Source organism: Falco rusticolus, chromosome 4 (genome assembly GCF_015220075.1).
Source record: "Falco rusticolus isolate bFalRus1 chromosome 4, bFalRus1.pri, whole genome shotgun sequence".
In the NCBI taxonomy this organism is placed as follows: domain Eukaryota; kingdom Metazoa; phylum Chordata; class Aves; order Falconiformes; family Falconidae; genus Falco; species Falco rusticolus.
In genome coordinates this window covers 43974898-43993463 of record NC_051190.1, presented here as the reverse complement: position 1 = coordinate 43993463, position 18566 = coordinate 43974898, and the positions used below count along the sequence as shown (strand labels likewise).

At 47.4% G+C, this 18566-nt stretch overlaps 3 protein-coding genes across 9 annotated transcripts in view; 2 read left to right on the top strand and 1 right to left on the bottom strand.

Moving 5' to 3' along the window:
* The first annotated feature begins 69 nt into the window (after window positions 1-69).
* PEX11G (peroxisomal biogenesis factor 11 gamma) lies at window positions 70-4405 on the top strand. Of its 2 annotated transcripts, XM_037385821.1 has the most exons (6): window positions 70-144; window positions 221-409; window positions 493-671; window positions 867-917; window positions 1038-1181; window positions 4295-4405. In XM_037385821.1, coding segments are annotated over exons 1-6 (630 nt in total). In that variant the 5' UTR covers window positions 70-78; the 3' UTR covers window positions 4296-4405. The 2 variants fall into 2 exon arrangements, with proteins under 2 accessions (XP_037241718.1, XP_037241716.1); XM_037385819.1 differs by lacking the exon at window positions 4295-4405 and having other exon boundaries at window positions 1038-2175.
* Window positions 3949-7615, top strand: LOC119147175 (ectoderm-neural cortex protein 1-like). Its single transcript, XM_037385818.1, has 3 exons — window positions 3949-3992; window positions 4295-6105; window positions 7092-7615. The coding sequence occupies exon 2, from the start codon at window positions 4310-4312 to the stop codon at window positions 6077-6079; it is 1770 nt and encodes a 589-aa protein (XP_037241715.1). The 5' UTR covers window positions 3949-3992; window positions 4295-4309; the 3' UTR covers window positions 6080-6105; window positions 7092-7615.
* Window positions 7616-12231: 4616 nt separating this feature from the next.
* ARHGEF18 (Rho/Rac guanine nucleotide exchange factor 18) overlaps window positions 12232-18566 on the bottom strand; it is a 54299-nt gene continuing 47964 nt past the window's right edge. For all 6 annotated transcript variants that reach the window (XM_037384043.1, XM_037384041.1, XM_037384038.1 and 3 more), the window contains 2 exons: window positions 17456-17578; window positions 12232-17368 (listed from right to left, as the gene is read on the bottom strand). In XM_037384043.1, the coding sequence (XP_037239940.1) occupies window positions 17208-17368; window positions 17456-17578 (284 nt within the window). In that variant the 3' untranslated portion in view covers window positions 12232-17207. The remainder of the gene's footprint in view (window positions 17369-17455; window positions 17579-18566) is intronic.

Sequence of the window (18566 nt, the reverse complement as noted above, 5' to 3'; positions counted from 1 at the left end):
GGCCGCGTTGCCACGGCGACGGCTCCCCGCCTTCCCGGTGAGCCCCGCGCTGTGACATCACATCCCGGAAGCGTTGCTATGGCGGCGGGCGCTCTCAGCGGCCTGGTCGCCGCGCTGGAGACCTACCGCGGCCGCGACCGGGTGGTGAGTGGCGGGGGCGGCCCGGCGGGGCCCTGCTGTACCGGTAGGGCCGGGCCCTCACCGGGCTGTGCCTCCGCAGGTCCGTGCGCTCTGCTATGGCTGTCAGCTGGCGGGCGGGGCGCTGGCCGGGCCGCAGGCCCCTCCGTCCGGGCTGCCCGGGAGCCTCCTGGCCGTGTCGGCCCAGCTGAGCGCCTGCCGCACGGCCTTGCGCCTCTTCGACGACTTCGCTATGCTCAGCTACAGCTGTGGCTACGGGCTGGGCCCTAAGGTGAGCTCAGGGCACGGAGGGCACCGGCAGCCCATCTTGGCCATGCCACAGGTGCCAAGGTGCGTCCCCCGTGCTCCCCGCAGGACGAGGATGGCCTGGTGCGGGGGCTGTCGGTGCTCTGCAACCTGGCCAACCAGCTGTATTACCCCTGCGAGCACGTTGCCTGGGCGGCAGACATTGGCATCATCCACGTCGGCTCTCAGAAGTGGTGGACTCTGAGCATGGTGCTCTGGGCCTCATCCCTGCTCCTGAGTATCCTGCGGTAAGGCTGGCTGGGGTGCCGCAGTCTGCGGTGGGAGGGAGGCAGACAGGGAATGAGCCACGTTCTCTGTAGTCGGGCTAAAATGAAGGACCCTCTTGGCTGCAGGAGGGTGCTCTTCTGCACAGATGCAGTTAATGGTACAGAAAAACCCCCTCCCCTTTGCTGTTGGAGAAATAACTGTTGTCTTGTTTTCAGATCCCTGAGAATCTTGTTTATTTTAAGAAGAAAGCTGAGGCAGCACAAGTGGTATGATTTCTCCTCTTGGCTACACAGCTAATTTAATCCAAATTTATCTGTTTTCATTCGTGAGCTGTTGCTAATAATTATGTTATGAGCTATCACTAATACTACTTTTGCTTTCAACAGTATATCTTTGCCTCTGAGTCGAAAGGAAATGAAAGCCCAAGTGAAGGCTGAAGTTTTGAGCATCATCACAGATGTAGCAGATATCTCCAATGCAATCCATTGGCTACCTCCTGGATTTCTTTGGGCTGGACGGTTTCCTCCATGGTTAGTAGGTCTCCTGGGGACTGTATCTTCCCTGATTGGTATCTACCAAACATCTAGAGGAGGAAATTCTGAAGCTGTATAAAGTGTAATTATGCTTCAAGAGCCCAATTTTACATGGCAAAAATGCCTTTAGTGAGGCAGGGTAGTTTCCCTGGGTGTTGGTGATTGAAATTCACGCATCCTGTAATTTGTGCTATAATCAAGACATCTATTACAGAGAGGATTGTTGCGGTTAACAATTTTTATTACTCCTCATCAGAGAAATCTTTCAGGCAAATCCTCTGAAAATCAAGAAATCTCCTAGGACTGGTAAAATAGAGGGGTGGTGGTGGTGGAAAATCACTTCTGTCCTTCCTTTCCATGTCCCAAAAGACAAATGCAACCCTCCAGTCTTCATTATCACTTAAAAGAGCACAAAGTCAGGGTTAGGCAGAGGAACAACCACAGTTCTGTCACATAAAACTTCTAAGGGTCGGATCCTGCGATTCAAGCTCTGGGCTCAGCACTTGGTGCCTCATCTGAACCAGGGAGGTGACGCATAACGAGTTTCTCCATCAGGTATTTTGGCGTTTGAGGCCAGAGCAGATCCCCTGAGCGCTAACTGGAGCAAGCGGCTGAGGCAGGTTGCTGGGTTATTTTGTTTGTGACGGTTGTGTTTCTTTAGAATTGAGAGGGGAAAGAAACAGCAACTGTAAGGAGTGCCTTGTGAAGCTTTCTTCTAGTCTGTGTGCCTCATTTAAGGAGAAATACTGTAAGTGGAGACTTCCTGGGTTCTTCACAAAGCAGCACTGCGTCTCCAGCTGTGCCTTTACGGAATGCCACCGGGTGGAGCTCTTCCACCAGGCTCTGGCAGCGGCCAACGGACTTTTTATTTTTTAAAGAAAGTAGCAAATTTGTTAATCGCTTTTCAAAGGATCAGTCAAACCAATGCCAAGATGAATTTACAGTTACATTTCTAGGCGGTGCCAATAATAAACGAGATGAATGCTTCAAAGGTGGCCTTGAGTGATCATTCCTTCTGATAACTAGGCAAATGCTCTTTATCTGCTTCTAGAAAGCTCTAGACAGTGCCTAGGCGACAGAAAACATTTGTGATGCGTTAGCTACAGCTCCCCATCTGTTACCAGCCTTCCTTCTACCACAATAATTCAGAGCCCCTGATTAGCTGTCATGGAAATGCATCTTTTGAAACCAGTTCTGCTTAATCTGCACGGTGCTCGTGCACCCTGCAGCGCAGTATGGCGCACACTGCGTTTCTGGAAGGTTTGACCTCTATTTCTGTTGTCTTTTGTTGGTTTTGGCACAGAAATGGGAAACTATTCCCTGCCTGTGTTCAAAGAGAACAGTGAGGTCTTGATACTCTTTACCCTTTGCCCCATCCTTGCAGTTTATCTGGACCTTTACACTGCTAAGTGCCCCAGAGGATGCCTTCCTGACTGGGCTCTGAATTTGGTGTCAGATTTACAGGTTTTGGTACAACTTGGGAGTGTGGGCAGGCGTTAGACTCTTTGTTTTTTCTCTGCTCATGTCACAGGTCCTGTGCCCGAACAGGCAGAGTGCCCAGATCCTGCTATTTAGGGACAGCTAAAGACTAATTTTTTTAATATATATACACACAAATATATACATTAAAAAAAAATATATCTGTAAGGGACAGACAGGAGTCTTGCCCACTCTCGTCACTCTCTGTGGTGGCTCTTGTTGCAGTTTAGTGGGTTTTTAAAAATTAATTTAATTATTAAGAAATCAGATTATGTCTTTTTTTATTCTTAACCTTGTTAAACCGTTCCTTCAGAACACACTTTCCTGCTGAGCATGGGACAACGTGGCTACAGCGATTTAAAAAAACCCCAACCAAATAGACATGCCTCCAATGCCAAATCAGTAAAACTCTAACCCATGCTTTTTAATTTTAAACTGCAGAAAGGATGCTGTAAACCACTCTAGGCGCATTTGCTTCATCCGCTTCCTCATTAAGCGATTTTAAATTGCAGCCGGTGAAGCACAAAGATAAGGCAAAACCTGGTAATTCAGACTTTTTGAAATGTGTATTTTTCTGTCGCATGGTTTTGGTACCCACTGACACAGTATTTAGGGCTCACCTATGATGGCTACTTCTGCCTCTTTTAGGTCTCTTTTTGTCTATTAGGTCTCTTGTCGCTTTTTTTGGGTCTCTTATTTTGGTCTCTTTTTTTTAGCGCGCTCTCTTTCTTGTAGCTCTCTCAGCTCAGACCTTGTGTGGGCAGACCCCACCCTCCCAAAATCTGCCTTTTTTTCTCTCCCTTTTTCTGATCTGGCCATCAGCCCAACTCGGCTCCAGCTTTGCTCCATGCAGGAAAGCATGTGCTGAGCAGGGACCTGCTCGGCCGTGACCTCCCTTTGTCAGCAGGCCGTTAGCAGCCGAGCTGCTGACTCCAGCGCGGAGCCCGGGCCCCGTCGGGCGGGGGGGACACGCCGTGACCAAAGCTGCAGCCGGCCTTTAGCAGCGGCAACCCTCCATTTTGGGCTACTAACTGCCCCAAGCCGTGGTGCTCCTGCCCGGGGGCAGCCGCGCTGCAAAGCGGGGGGACACGCGTGGGGACAGCCACACGAGCACACGCTGCCGCCGGGCAGCGAAGGGTTAAGGGGCGGCGCATGCGCAGCGCCCGGCCCCGGCTCCCTTTCACAGAGTGCGCGGAGGGCGCTGCGGACGCCGATTGGCTGCTCCGCCGCGCTGGGCGGGGCGGGGGGCGGGACTGGGGGCTGAGCGGCCACGCGGCGGCGGCGGGGTGCGGCGGGAGAGCAGGCGGCGAGCGGCGGCCCCGGAGCGAGGTGCGGGACCCGGGAGCGGGGCGCGGGACCCCGGGGCGGAGGTCTGAAGCGGGTGGGTGCGGGCAGCACCGGGAGCACGCATCACCCTCCCGGTACTACGCGGGGCCCGGCCAAGCCGTGCCCTGCACCGGTGTTTGGGCCGGGACCACCCGGTGCCCTGCTGCGGGATGTCCGCCCCGAGCTCCCCTTACCGGCTGGGTACTGAACTCCTGCCGCCGGCTCCTCTCCCGCTGCACCCCCGCTGCTCCCCGGTGACCGCTCTACTGGGTGTTCCGTGCCGACTCTCTGGTTCTCTCTTGCAGAGCAGCCTCACCGCCATGTCTGTCAGCAGTCACGAGAATCGGAAATCCCGCTCGAGCTCCGGCTCCATGAACATCCATCTCTTCCACAAACCAGGCCACGCTGACAGCCTCCTCACCCACCTCAATCTGCTCCGCAAGCGGCACCTCTTCACTGATGTGGTTCTGCGAGCGGGGAACCAGGCCTTCCACTGCCACCGGGCTGTCCTGGCCTCATGCAGCCGCTACTTTGACGCTATGTTCAGCGGAGGCCTGAAAGAGAGCAGAGATGCTGAGGTCAACTTCCATGATTCCCTCCACCCCGAGGTGCTGGAGCTGCTGCTGGACTATGCCTACTCGGCCCGGGTGCTGATTAACGAGGAGAACGCGGAGTCCTTGCTGGAGGCTGGGGACATGTTGCAATTTCAGGATATTCGGGATGCTTCGGCTGATTTTCTGGAGAAGAATCTCTACCCAGGGAATTGCTTGAACATGCTGCTGCTGTCTGATGCCCACTGCTGCCAGCGGCTGCTGGAGCTGTCCTGGAGGATGGCATTGGCGAACTTCACCTCACTCTGCAAGACTGAAGATTTCCTCCGACTGCCCAAAGACAAGCTGCTGGAGCTGGTGGAGAGCGAGGAGCTGGAGGTAGAGGATGAGACGCTGGTCTATGAAGCTGTTATAGGTTGGATCCGGTACGATTTGCCCCGACGCCATGAAGTTCTGCCAGAGCTGCTGCGCTCTGTCCGCCTGGCCCTTCTGCCCGAGTCCTACCTGCGGAAGCAAGTGGCCTGCGAGAAGCTGGTGACCAGCCACAAGCTGGGGGAGGAGATCGTGGCTGATGCTGTACGATGCAAAATGAAGATCCTGCAAAACGACGGCCTTGTGACAGGGTGCTGTGCCCGACCCCGCAAGGTCAGCCAGGCCCTGCTGTTGCTCGGTGGCCAGACCTTCATGTGCGACAAGATCTATATGCTGGATCATAAAACCAGTGAGATCATTCCTCATGCCGACATCCCAAGCCCTCGTAAAGAGTGCAGTGCCTGTGCTATTGGGTGCAAAGTGTACATCACCGGCGGCAAAGGCTCCGAGAACAGCGCTTCCAAAGATGTCTGGGTTTACGACACCCTCCATGATGAGTGGGCAAAAGCTGCTCCCATGCTGGTGGCGCGGTTTGGCCATGGCTCTGCTGAGCTGGACCACAGTCTGTACGTGGTGGGGGGTCACACAGCAGTGAGTGGTGCCTTCCCGGCCTCTCCTTCCGTCTCGCTCAAGCAAGTTGAACACTATGACCCGCAGCTGGATAAATGGTCCTTGGTGGCTCCTCTCCGAGAAGGTGTAAGCAACGCCGCTGTGGTGGGAGCCAAGATGAAGCTGTTTGTTTTCGGTGGCACCAGCGCCAACCAGGAGAAGCTGCCCAAGGTGCAGTGCTTTGACCCCTGCCAGAATCGCTGGACGGTGCCTGCCAGTTGCCCCCAGCCTTGGCGGTACACGGCTGCCGCCGTGGTGGGCAGCCACATCATCATCATTGGGGGGGACACGGAGTTCTCTGCCAGCTCCGCTTACCGTTTCCACAGTGATACCTACCAGTGGTCCAAATTTGGGGATGTCACCGCTAAGCGTATCAGCTGCCGCGCTGTTACATCGGGTAACAGACTGTATGTGGTGGGGGGCTACTGCGGGGCTCAGCGCTGCAAAACACTGGACTGTTACGACCCATCATCCGACACTTGGAGCAGCATCACAACAGTGCCTTACTCCCTCATCCCCACCGCCTTCGTCAGCACCTGGAAGTACCTGTCTGCCTGAGTTGCAGTGTGATGAAGAACCTGAAGGTAAATAGTTGCAGATCAGCCCAGAGCTTCTCTGTAGAACTTTGTGCTGTGCAAGGGTTAAACCCTGAGGGGCAGATGTACGTGGATCCGGACTGGAGTTGTCCTAGAGAACAGCTTTGTGTGAGCATCAGCTCCAGAAACGTGTTTCTAGGCTGGTAGTTTAGGATCTAAAAACCCTGCAGAAGAGAGAATGTCTCTTTAGGTGCTGAAATGCTGTGGGGAGAAGATTAGTATAAATAACAAGACACTTAACCTGGCATCCTAGCCTTTCCACTGAGTCTTGGCCTGTGCAAAGATTTTGGGGAATGCTCTTTGCGAGGAGGATTGGGGTGTCGTCGCTGGTACAGCAAGCTCGTGGAGTCAATCGTTATGTTAAGAGGCAGGCTGTCTGCAGGAGCTGGGATAGACCGCGCGGTGCCACTGGGGCCCGGCTGCTGCATTTAGCACAGCCTCCTCCTCCTGGTGCCACGGTTAATCTGCTAGTGGCACCCAAATGTCTTGTGGGACGCAAGGGCTGTGAGCTGGTGCCAGAAGAAGATTATAGCTGGGATTTAGTCCCAGAATGGTTGGTAATTGCGTTTGTAAGACAAGCTCTGTCTACATATAAACACAGGGTTTCTCCATTTCTAATTATTCTCTGGTGTCCCTTTCATGCCATTTCTTTCCTGCTACACAGTGATTAACTTGTTAAAAATGTGCAACTGGAATTAAACCTTTCTAAAGGCTCTTGGCAGAAAAGATGCTGGTGAGTCCCAGGTCGCTGCAGGTTTTTTTCTTTTCCCCTTGCAAGAGATGTACTGCCCAAATGAACTTGTTTAACTTAATAAAATACCCAGTCAGTGATACTTATAGAAAATTCCTGTATGTAGAGGGAAATAAGCAGCCGTCACTCCACTAGAACAGCGTTCTCTGTTGGTTTTGAGGCGTGAGGAGTGTTGTCAGGTTTGCTGCACACTGGTCTCACAATACTCTCTTCTGCAATACAGGTGTCACACCTGATTTTGCCGGTGTCTTGCTTCACTTCACCGGGGATCCAGACTGAAGACATGAGCAGGAGAAGCGAGTGGCTCCTCCTACTTAGCAAGTCTGTGAACTGGATGCCAGCCCTTCTGTGGATCTGATTAGCATCAGCAGGGCTCAAGGCAACACAGCTTTGGCTTTGAACTGCTTCTGTAAATCCCCTTCGTTCAGGACCAGTTATGGGACAAGCACGGAGGGACCTCCTTGGGCTGGTGGCTTGTGCTGTCCCTTGAGACTGCAAAAGGTTTCCAAGTTTTCTCCTGACTCATGTGATCTCGGAACAGGAACCAGAAGAATATTTTAAGTGATATTTACTAGACAGGACGAAGGAAGCTCCTAAGTAACAGGCAGCACCAGAGGCAGTTGCCTGAAATGTCTTAACATGTGACAGTACTTTGCCTGTGGGCTGGTTCTGTACTTTTTTTTTTTTTTTAATATATATACAGCAGTTGTGTTTATTACTCAGCCTGGAGCTGCTTTAATAAATCTGAATAAAATCCTGTGTGTCCCTTGCCTGCTCCGTATACTTAAGCTGCAAGTTTCCCAGGCCATACTTGTTTAGCAAAAGAGAGAAGCACATTCCCTGCTTCAGACCATATCTTCCTCAACTGTCAAGGGCTCAGATCTTCCTATATCTTTGTAAAATGTGACTTAGGAAAGCTCAGGACTTGTACTGCCTTCTAGCTTTGAAGGACCCACAAATCTGTTTGAAACTCCAAAGATTAAGCTATTCTCTGCCTTTGCCTGGTCATTGTCCATGGAGTTGGTTTTCCTCCCTGCCAAAAAGACTGGAGGAAAGTGCTGCCACTTCTCTCCCCAAGAGAGCCCTGGGCCCTGCTGCAGGTAAAGGTGGGGGCAGTGGTGGGAAGGAAAAGCTCTTAAAGGTGGGAGGTATGAAACAGGAATCAGCATGGTCAGAGGAAACAGGCATCAACAGTGCAACCAACTGTCTCACCACAGAAGCATGGTTTGGGTGTGATCCATTATTCAATTTCACAGCTAAATAAATCAATGTCACAACCCTTCCTAGCTGCTAGTAGAGGCAAGAACTGGCAAGACTGGAAGGAAGCAAGCTGCCCTGCTGCTGGTGGCCGAAGCAGATAAATTGACTTTGTTTCCATCCTGTTTTCTGATGCTTCTGCCGTTTTCAGCCCCCATTTCAGCCTTTTTTCATACACCCTCGCTGTGCTGCCTTTCCATTGCTTGCCCAATGGAAAGCGTGCACACCAGGCTGCAGTGAGACGACCCACAGATCTATTTTCACCTTTATTCTATCTCCAGCTATTCCTGAGGGTCGGACAAAGTCCGACTTTGCTCAGCAAGTTAGAGGAGCGGAGGTTTCATTCATGGCCATTTGAGCAGCAGCTGTTTTATTTGCGCTGCCAAGCAATAAATGTTGGCTTGCAGCCACATCCGCCTTTTGCACCAGGGACAAAGTTGCTTCTAGCAACACGGGTCTCTGCCTCTGGCGCTGGGGTGTTATCTGAGCCAAGCTCACTGCATTTTCAGCTAAGGGAGTGAGTGGCCCTGCTGCTGAAGCCCTTGGTGTCTGTGAATTGTTTCATCCTTTCAAACTATACTTATAGCTAACTACCTCTCAGGGAAAACCGGCACTTCAAGCACACCTGGGCTTGGCTGCTCCGTAGTGGCTCCCCACTGCTGCCAACAAACAGTCAGAGCTGCGTTTCACTGCCTTCATCCTCCTTCATCTGGCAGAAAGCCCCATGCTGTCCCTCCAGCTCCACCTCCTCACAGGAACCAGCTCCCAGCACAGCAGGGAGCACCCCTGGGGAAAACAAGACACCTTTTACTTGTGCATGCTTGACATAGTCCCAACAGACCCGTTTTCCCAGTTTGACATTTCCATGCATTGATCCACTCACTGCTTCAGTTGCTGGGGCCAGAAATTTAGGCCAAATGGGCTGCAGGTGAATTTGGTTTTAGGGGTCGATTTGGTTACTGGGACAGAAATCCTCCTGAATTTAATAGAATTGATTTAGAGTCTCAACGTAGCTCAAACCTAGGCCTCTCCTCTTAGCCCAGAACCCTGCTTCGTAGCTGCACCCCTCCAGCTGCAGGAGCTAGACCCCAGGCCACAATCACACCTGCAAGAGGCAACACATAGAGGCATCACCAAAACAAAGCCAAGTGTGATATCGCTGTCCCATGATGTTCCTCTTCTCAGACAAAGCCCACAAGCCACCATAGCCAGAGAAATACGGTATCAGACTGACCCACCTCCCTCTCGGCCCCAGGATATACAGCCAATGTTGGTTTTAAGTGAATTGCACTGCTTCTTGCATTCATTCATAGGTGCACCCTGCTCAGCAGCCCCTGTGGGCAGAGTGCCATGGCAGCACACAGCCTTTCGCTCTTCTCTGCTGTGGATGGCCAGCGCTGTTAATCGCAAAAAAACCCAGCACAGCAGTAACTGAGAATTTCCCTTTTCTGGCTAAGATGGGATACGGATCATTCAAATTCTGCAGTACACCCACCAGACATCTAGCAAGAAACTGGAGCACACAACGTTACAATGACAATTTACAGCAGCCCGGGAAAAACAAAGCACTAACTACACCCAGTGTGATTTGTGTCTGTGACTTCAAATGTTCAAGAAGGGAAAAAGGACGTTACACATCTACTGGGGCTGAAATTTCCTGAAAGATCTGCATGTCACATGCAGTCATCTGAGACAGCTTCAGCTCTAGCAACACACTGTGCCCCATACAGTGAAAAAGCACCAGCTACTGCTCTGACACCAGAGAGGCATGGCTACACGGTGCTGCTCAGGAGCCCTGCAACAAAGCCCTGTTTGAGCCTCCTGTGCATGCGACACTGTCCCGGAGCCAGGGACCGTGCATTGCACACTCCAGCTCTTAAGAGGGTTTGGCTTTGATCCTCTGCCAGATCCCATGGTCCCAGAAGCAGCAAACAATGCAGGCACCACACAAGGACAGGTCCCACATCCCTTCTCTGTTGAGCCTTGGGCTGGCCCCATTGCAGGGATGAGAAATTAAACTGCATTTGAGTCACAGGGGTTTGGAAAGGGAAAGGCAGAAACCAGCACATTCCCACTGTCAGCACACACTACGGAGCCAATATCCTTTGTGCACGTTTGTCCTCAAGCATCTGGCTTGCCAATAAATCTCAGATGCACGGATGGGAACCATCAGCCATGTCTCACCCACATGAAAGAGGAAGGTTTAGCATAAAGCTGGTCATTGCCTATGGCCTCAAAATGATTCATCCAAATAGAAAGAATGTGGTTTGGGTTTCGGGTTAATTAGCTACAGATTTTAAAGAGAGACAAGGCAGGGTGGAGCTGCTGGAATACTGGTATGAGCAAGTTAACAGCTCTGAAGGCACCGCGGTCCATCCTGAAATCACACCCTTCTCGGAAAAACAGAGAATGTGCCTCATAGAGGAGCGACAGCGTTATCAATGATACTGTCAGTCAAGGTGCTGGCAATCACCAAAGGAATGCCTACCCTGCTGTTGCGGCAAAGCCTGAAGTGTAACACGGAAACACCCACACTCCTTTGAAGACTGATGGCCGCAGCAGCACCAAACTTGTAACAGATGCAAATTCTGCCCAAGATTTAAACTTGCCCAAGCTGAGCTCTGGGCTGCCTCATCCAGGCAGTTCCCAGGGGGAATCTGTGCTGCAGGGATCCCTCTTGGACACGTTAACCCTGGATCTCCCTGATCCAGGCTCTTTTGTCTTTCTTGAAGTAATTCCTACTGGTCTGACACATGATTATGGCTGCAGCACAGTACAGTGCAATTAGAAAATAAAAATTAAACCCACTTCTCTGGAAGCAGCTCCTCCTAACTTCTGGCCTAGACTGTCCCTCTCAGTTGTCCCCCACTTTGATGCCATTTCTTGCTGCTGAAAAATACGTAGAAAGGGACATGACATGACTTGCCTTGCTCTAGCAGCAGACAGCAAGGTCTGAAAGCGCACGGGGGCACTGACCTCCAGCGGCCGCGGCAGCCGAGCTCCCTGCAAGCCGAACAGAGCAGAAGCAGACAGTAAGAAATATTGCCGTAAAGGAATTGCAAGCAATAGCTTATACACACACACTTTAAAACTTCATGCGCTAACACATCAGTCTGTTACTCCCCATAAAGCTCAAGTCTTATTTTAAACACTGGTGTGCCTGTAAGTTTTCGATTATTTACATACATCAGGAAAAACAGAAAAACTTCTGGTTTTCCACTTAAGTTCCAGTTTGTGCCACAACCCAGATGTCAACTGCACTTCAGAGACTGACAAATGCAGACTGTACCCTGCCGACTCCTGTACACAAAGAACCTGGGTCCTCCAAAGATTCTTTGATAGACAAAGTCTTATCACTGTGTGATTCCCAGGCTGCGCCACTGGCACTGTCATCCAACACCAGGTGAGGGTTTTCCTCAGCACTGACTACAGCCCCGGATTCTGATGACAAACATCATCCCTCTTCCTTTAGAGAGCACCGACCCAAGTCCCAGTTCTCCTCCTTTCTCCCCAGTTTTGCATCTGTTCTAATCTCTAGAAATTATTTAAGGTTACAGCTTTTGGGCTTCCTCGGAGTGGGGATTTTACCAGGAAACGCAACTTGCTGACTCTGGAGCTGGGAAGCACTGTACCAGCCAGAGGCTATGGGATGGTGTAGGGAGCGAGGGCTGCCAAACTGGCACAAGCACTACAGAGAAAGTTTCTATTTTTGTTATACTTGTTCCAAATAGGAACTGATACTGTCTGGGACAGAGCCAGGCATGTCTCAGACTGGCACCATGCAAAGTACCTACTTGCTAATTACAAGCAAATTTGTTAGGTTCACTCTCTTGCTAGCATGCCGAGTTCAAACATTTTGAGACCAGCTGATTTCTTCCTAGGTGCTCACCTCACTGGCAAGGTCTGCAGCTATTAGCATCCTCCACTTAACACCTCCTATGCTCCATTCCTCTCCTTTGGAAAACCATCGGAGTGTTGTTCACATGGCACGTTATTTCTGTCCAAGGTAGAAAACGAGCAGCACATGAGAAGTGGCTGCTGCCTTGAGATTTAGTTCAAACAGAAAATAATAATAATTTTTTTAAAAAAAAAAGATCTAAAGGCAGTCAGTTTTTAAGTGTTCTTTTTTATTGCTAGAAGTTGGTTTCAGTCCTATTGCAGCTCTGAAAATCCTTCAGTGGAGAAACATTGCAATCATTGTAAAAATCATCATTTGGTGTGCTAAGATCAAGTTTACAATTAATCAAGAGTGCACAGTTCAACATAATATTAACATTTAACCATCAACTTTACAAATAAAATAAAGACTACAAAGATGTTGCTACTGCAGTATGAACAGTAAAGGAATTATTTACAGTGTTTACACCCTAACAAAAAACAAAACCAAACTCTTCCCCAACAAAATGGTCAATTTAACCATGGACCATGATTATTTATTAAACCTTTACAGTGCAAGGTGGGCCTAGAAACCAGACCTAAGACTAAAGAGCATCAAGAGAGTTCACAGCTCCAAGTGAGATGCACGCAGTTATGCTGGGATCTACCTCCATGAGAGATTTCCTTCCAGATACACACACAGAAATGGAATTTGAAATAAACATTTCTAAAGTGCTCCAATTTATTTCAGTACAAAAATATAAAAAACTGATTTATAAACATGGCACAAATGTTATGAACCAGAGCTCACACAAATGGTATTTGATGAAGCACACACTGACGGTAAATGATAAAGAGCCGCCAGTGGTTACAAAGTCATTGGGTCTGGCCTCAAAAGAGAGAGCAGGGGAGAAGGCTTGTCTTTTACCTATTCAGCAAGAACGCCAGGCAAGGATAGCACACACGTACCCTGGCGTCAAGATTATTTTCTTGTAAATGCGAGAACTGCTGGGGAAGACAACAAAACGCTCCAAATTCCCTTGCACAGGGGTACAACACACAGGGTCTCCACTGAGCAGCACCGGGGAGCCTGAGCTCCTGTTCTGAAAAGTTCAAAGTAGAAGTGAAATGAAGTATGTATTTTTAACCCTTTCCCAGTTTAAGTTTCAACTTCCATTGTAAATGCAAATGACAAACACCAAGTTCCATGTACACAGGATCATCTGACTATTACTCAGAAAGACAAAACTGTCCGCAAATAATTTAGAATTACTCCTACCTTTGCACAAATGATATTACCTTGATGAGCAAGCGTCTCTAGAAATACCAATTCTTCTGCCTCACACTGGGAAATGATTAGCAATCTCAATTTGTGGGACATGCCACAACTACAATCCACAGATAGCACAGTTAGAAACTAGGAAAGCATTTACAGTGCACACAGGGCAGATGTGCTCAGTACTAGTGAACATGGAGGGATCCTCAGTCTGAAATACAAAATGACCATATTCCAGATGGGAAGGGAAAGAGGAAGCATCCTTTACACCAGTTAAAATGGAAAATCAGAACCACAGAGACAGCCTCTACATTGCAACATCACAATACTGAAGGACAAACATGACAATAATTTTAAGGCTGTGACACAAAGCAAAGAAGGTGGCAGTTCAAAGCTCGTGCTTTCTTCCACACCCCAGCTCAGAAAGAAGCCAAAAGGCACCTGGGAGGCACAGAATTTTGAACTGTCTAATCCTCAGGTATCACTTAAAAGGAATCTTTATCTGAAGTAATCAAAAAGTCAAATGGAAAGGATATGACTCTGAATCAACAGCAGGTTACTTAGCCCAGGACACAGCAGTATTTTGCAAACGACTTCACCTAGAAGAGTTATTTTTGTAGGAACGAGATTTGAGTAGACTCCAAAACTAGCTCACTCAGCTGGAGTAATCTGATAACAGCTTCACAGACTCAGTTTTGCAGAAGCGATGACCCGTTATTCATCTTCCCCTCAGTCTTCTACAAATAATTTTACCATGCTCTGGTGTGGTAAATGCTGCACTAGCAATAAGATATCACAGAATTCGCTAATTCTACAACCTTCTCCAAGCTGGGTATGGTACTGAACAGGATGCCACATGAATACCTAGTATGGCACTTCAATGATTTTGACCCAAGTGAAAGAAGATGCAGTCCCTGTTCCAGGTGAAAACAGTCTTCATAAAGCTAGCTGCAGCTAGACATGTGTATTGAGGACAAATAATGACTTTCAAGGTAATTTCCCAGTTACAGATTGAAAACCCATATTTCAAGGAGCTCTTGGGGTGTTGAACCAACAGCCTAGCCTGTAACAGTCCTGGATCCATTTGCTAACAGCCGTAACTTATTTGAAGCACTGCTGACTGAGTATTAAAACAATTATGTTTTAATTAAAACATTAAAAGAAATGAGGCCTTGCTGCAGACTTTATTTTCTAGATGTCACTGTTTTGTATCTAAGTTCATTCATTGCACAGAAGAAGAAGACGACGACAGTAGCCAAACCAACCTCTTCAGTCCATAGAACACTCTGTCCCATACTTTAGGACAGACACAAAATTAAGCTAAATAAATGTTTCAAAAAAATTTTTTTTCCAATACCCAAACAGAGACATCTCTCTTTGGTTGAGGTGGTTTAATTCCACTGATGCAACTTAGCTTTCCTTCTAAAAACCTGGTAATTTAAGGCAACAGGATCATAGTTTACACTAGGAGTGGCCCCAACCACAGCACAAAGGAGAGAATGTACAGTGAAACAGCAGAATGCACAGAATGTTTACAGTAGAAATTGCATGGGTGTCAGAGATGACTGGAGTCTCCCCATCAACCAGCTCAAAAATCAGTCCTACAGAGCTGCTGGATCTCACAAGCTGGCTTAATCAGAAGTTACATTCATTTTAAGAAGAATTCCCCTCCTTTCCAACCTAGCTTTTAAGGAATGCAAAAAATGAATCCAGGGTAGAACCATGTTCTAACCATCATCAACATCGTATCATAACAATGCAAAAATCATTATGTTCCCTACACTGTTTTCTGCAAATCTAGCCGCTGATAATCTGTGTAAATTCTGCAGTGCTGATGATTTACCAAGCAGTCCTTTGGTATGACAGTTAATCATGTCTAATTTCAGAGCAATAATTTGCTCGGAGGTGGGGGAGTATCACCAGTGTGGTAAGAAGCCAGATGGTTTGGAGTTCCCTCTCCTTGAATTCAGTGCCATTGCTTCAGGTTTATACCAGCATCACTCAGTGAAGAAAAAACCCCTTAAATCCAACAAGTGTTACAGCAAGGAGTGCTTGCTCCCTAAGACCAATTCAGTATTTTCTAGCTTATCTTTCCCCTCACACTGACTACTAAATTTAGATTTCTCTATTTCTTCTCTGAACACAATAACCCACATTATCACCACTTGAAAATAACCGCTGTATTTTTTGCTGAAAATTTATAATGTTTCCTGCACTACAGAAATATTTAAAAATACTTTCAAGCAAAGTGAAGTTAAGGCCTTAAAGAATTTTACTAATGTCACATAGGGCCTAACTGCTGAGACAGCATCAGTGATTTAAGGAGACTGACACATTGCCATTCGATGCCATTCCCACATGACTGGATGGAGAACTGACTAGGCATTCCATTCACTGGTGCTAAAAATCACTTTAAACCAGAGTTAAAGATACAGAAAAAATATATTCTCAATCGTGTTCTGAAAAGTATTAACCCAGGTTTTTAAGCTCTGAGATACTGATTCCTTTAATTCTGTAATAAAACCCTCTAAAAAATCTCTCCTGTGCACAATATATCTGACTGGTCACATTCAACATATATTGGAATACACATCCTTAGGCGATGTGTGTAATAAAGAGCTGAGATACAGAGTGAAGTAATACAACACAACAAAATGACTGTGCAAATTACTACAAAGAGAAATAATGCCTTTTGCTCAGAACACTTAATGTCATCACCATTCCATGATTAAGAACTGACCCATTTAACAAGAGGTATCAAAGCTGGTTTAGCTATAAGCAGCTAAACCAGCACAGGTTTTAGCCAGGAGTATTTTTTTTTTTTTAGTATTTCTTTTTTTTTTTCTTTTTTTTCCAATTTTAAAACCAAATAGTTCTGATTCCCTTCATTCCTAACACAGTGCTGCAGAGAAGTCTCTGCAGTAACAGCAGCTTTGATATCTTCCTAGTACTTGGAGTAAAGTCCCAACAAGTTAACAAACAAAAGATGCAGAAAACTTAGGATTAAACAAGACAATAAATTACTGTATTCAAATGTTTCTTATACATGTCTTCAGCAAAGAATAAAATCTAAGTCTCTAAGCCCATTCTGAACCAGCTCACGAGTTTTGCTTGGGAACCCGTACTGCTGTCACTAACATGAAGAGCAACCCAGTGTCTCCAAGGAGACAGGTATCCCTGCAAGCTAATGGCCAATGAAATGTGCATTTAGTCCAGCTCTTCATTACCGCTGTATATTCTCACATGTCCAGCCCTTCTCATCCACAAGCAGGTGGAGCTCCTGACCCTTGAAGACTCTGTAAAGAAGCTTACCTTCTCTCTTCCACTGTACCTCGCCACTGAGCATGTCCTCCACTGAATTCACTAAAGAAACAGACAGATTAGTCTAGCTTCTCTGAGCCGGTATCACAACATCTGTCACGCCTGGCTGTAAGGAGACTGGCTTACTAGTCAACTAGTTATCAACACACTATTAGCATTACCCATTACTGACCGTTTACCTGTGAAAATGGTTTTAAAAATTTGCAGCCATTTTTGGGCCTACTACTAAAATTTTTACATAAAAATCTGGGCAGTTCAACCAATATAACAATGTACAAGATGGTGCCCACGAAGAGTGTACATTCTCCAAAAAGAGCACATTACAATAAACGGCAGCATTTTGATATGCTCTGAATTTATATACCCATGCCATGTGTCAATACATTTCCACGTCTGGAGAATTTTAAAGCAAATTGTTACTACTGTGTCCTCATTCTGACCTGCTGGCAGAAAAGCCAACAAAGTAGAATGGTAATCCTGGTCTGGTCCTTGCTAGTAGTAACAGGGCAGGGATGAAAAGACATCCATGTCAGGTCTGTGTCACGTTGCACACTGGGGCCTGAGTTCTTGAAACAGTAAGTCAGAAGATGAATCTTTAAATGGAAAGAATTAGAAGAAAATTACATCTTCTTTGCTGGTATCATCTTGCACATTTAACAGACTCGGCTGAGGGGTCACCAGGGTCTGAACGTTAACGTTACTGGGTTTGAACAGGTTCGCTGAGGCAGATGAAAGTGCTTCCGGCTGAGCATCTGTAGGGCCATACAATTCTATAGAAAAAAAATGGAAGAAGACATATTCATGACACTGCACAGAGACATGCATTTCCATGAGCATGCAAGTTGGGCAAGACATACCTGGCTGGAATGCAGTGGTCTGGCTGCTTGGGAGAACTGGACTTGCTGATCGCCTGCCTCTCAGGACACCCTCCTCTCGTCCAACAAGCCTCGGGGGAAGTAGCTGCTTCTGATCAACAGATGCTAAAGAAAATATTTTACCAATCAGTATTTGAGGCTAGCAGTAATTCACCAATTTCACTATTTCATGCTGGGGCCCACTGTACTGAAAATTTTACATATCCAAGGAAGCTGCTATACCACACAGAGCTGGTGCTTCTCTTGCAAGTTACTTAAATTTTCTCTTCAGCTGTTTAGACCATTAATACTTTCTCTCTCCTCTCCTTGAGGACTTCTAATTCAGTTACTAGCAGGCCCTGACAATCACAGATTTAAAACCTAGTATTACAAAGCACAGAAGAGGGGAAAAAAATATCTTTGTCCCTAGCATTCAAATAGCAACGGCTATCTGTGCTACTTTTAACACACAGGACTGTGATGAACTTCTCTCTGTGCTCTCCATTTCACAGCTGCTCAGCAGCACAGTACATTAATTCTGGTGTTACAGCCTCTCAGTTTCTTAATTTCAACAATAAAAGCAATTCATTAAACAGTTACTCTGGATCCAAAGAACTCCTCTCAGTACACATTCCTTACACATCACAAAACCCAAATTCAATACACAGTATTTTGCCTCTGGTGCAGAAAGTCTTGTTCTATTTTACTGCAAGATCTGCAGACAGGCGTAACAAGCATGCACGCCACTAATGCTCACGAGAGAATAGAGACCAATATATTTGTGTTTTATATCTTTCACATAAATTACAGAAAAACACCATTAAGTAAATTTCCACTACAGAGATCATTATGTAAGAGCTATTAAAAATAAACTTGGGGAGATGTGGTATTAGAGCTTTATTTTCCCATTTAACAGCATCTGGTATTCAGGGTAAGATCCTATGAGGCTTCATTTATGTGCAAAAACATAAGCAAGTTTGCAAATGTACTAAACTTTAGGCACAACAGAGACAGACATTGCTACAGTAAGCGAAAGACTTTCCCCCTCCCTTCCTGAGCCAGGTTTGGCCCTGAGGCTGCTGTCGTAGCATAGGCTCAAGTGATGGGTAAGCCT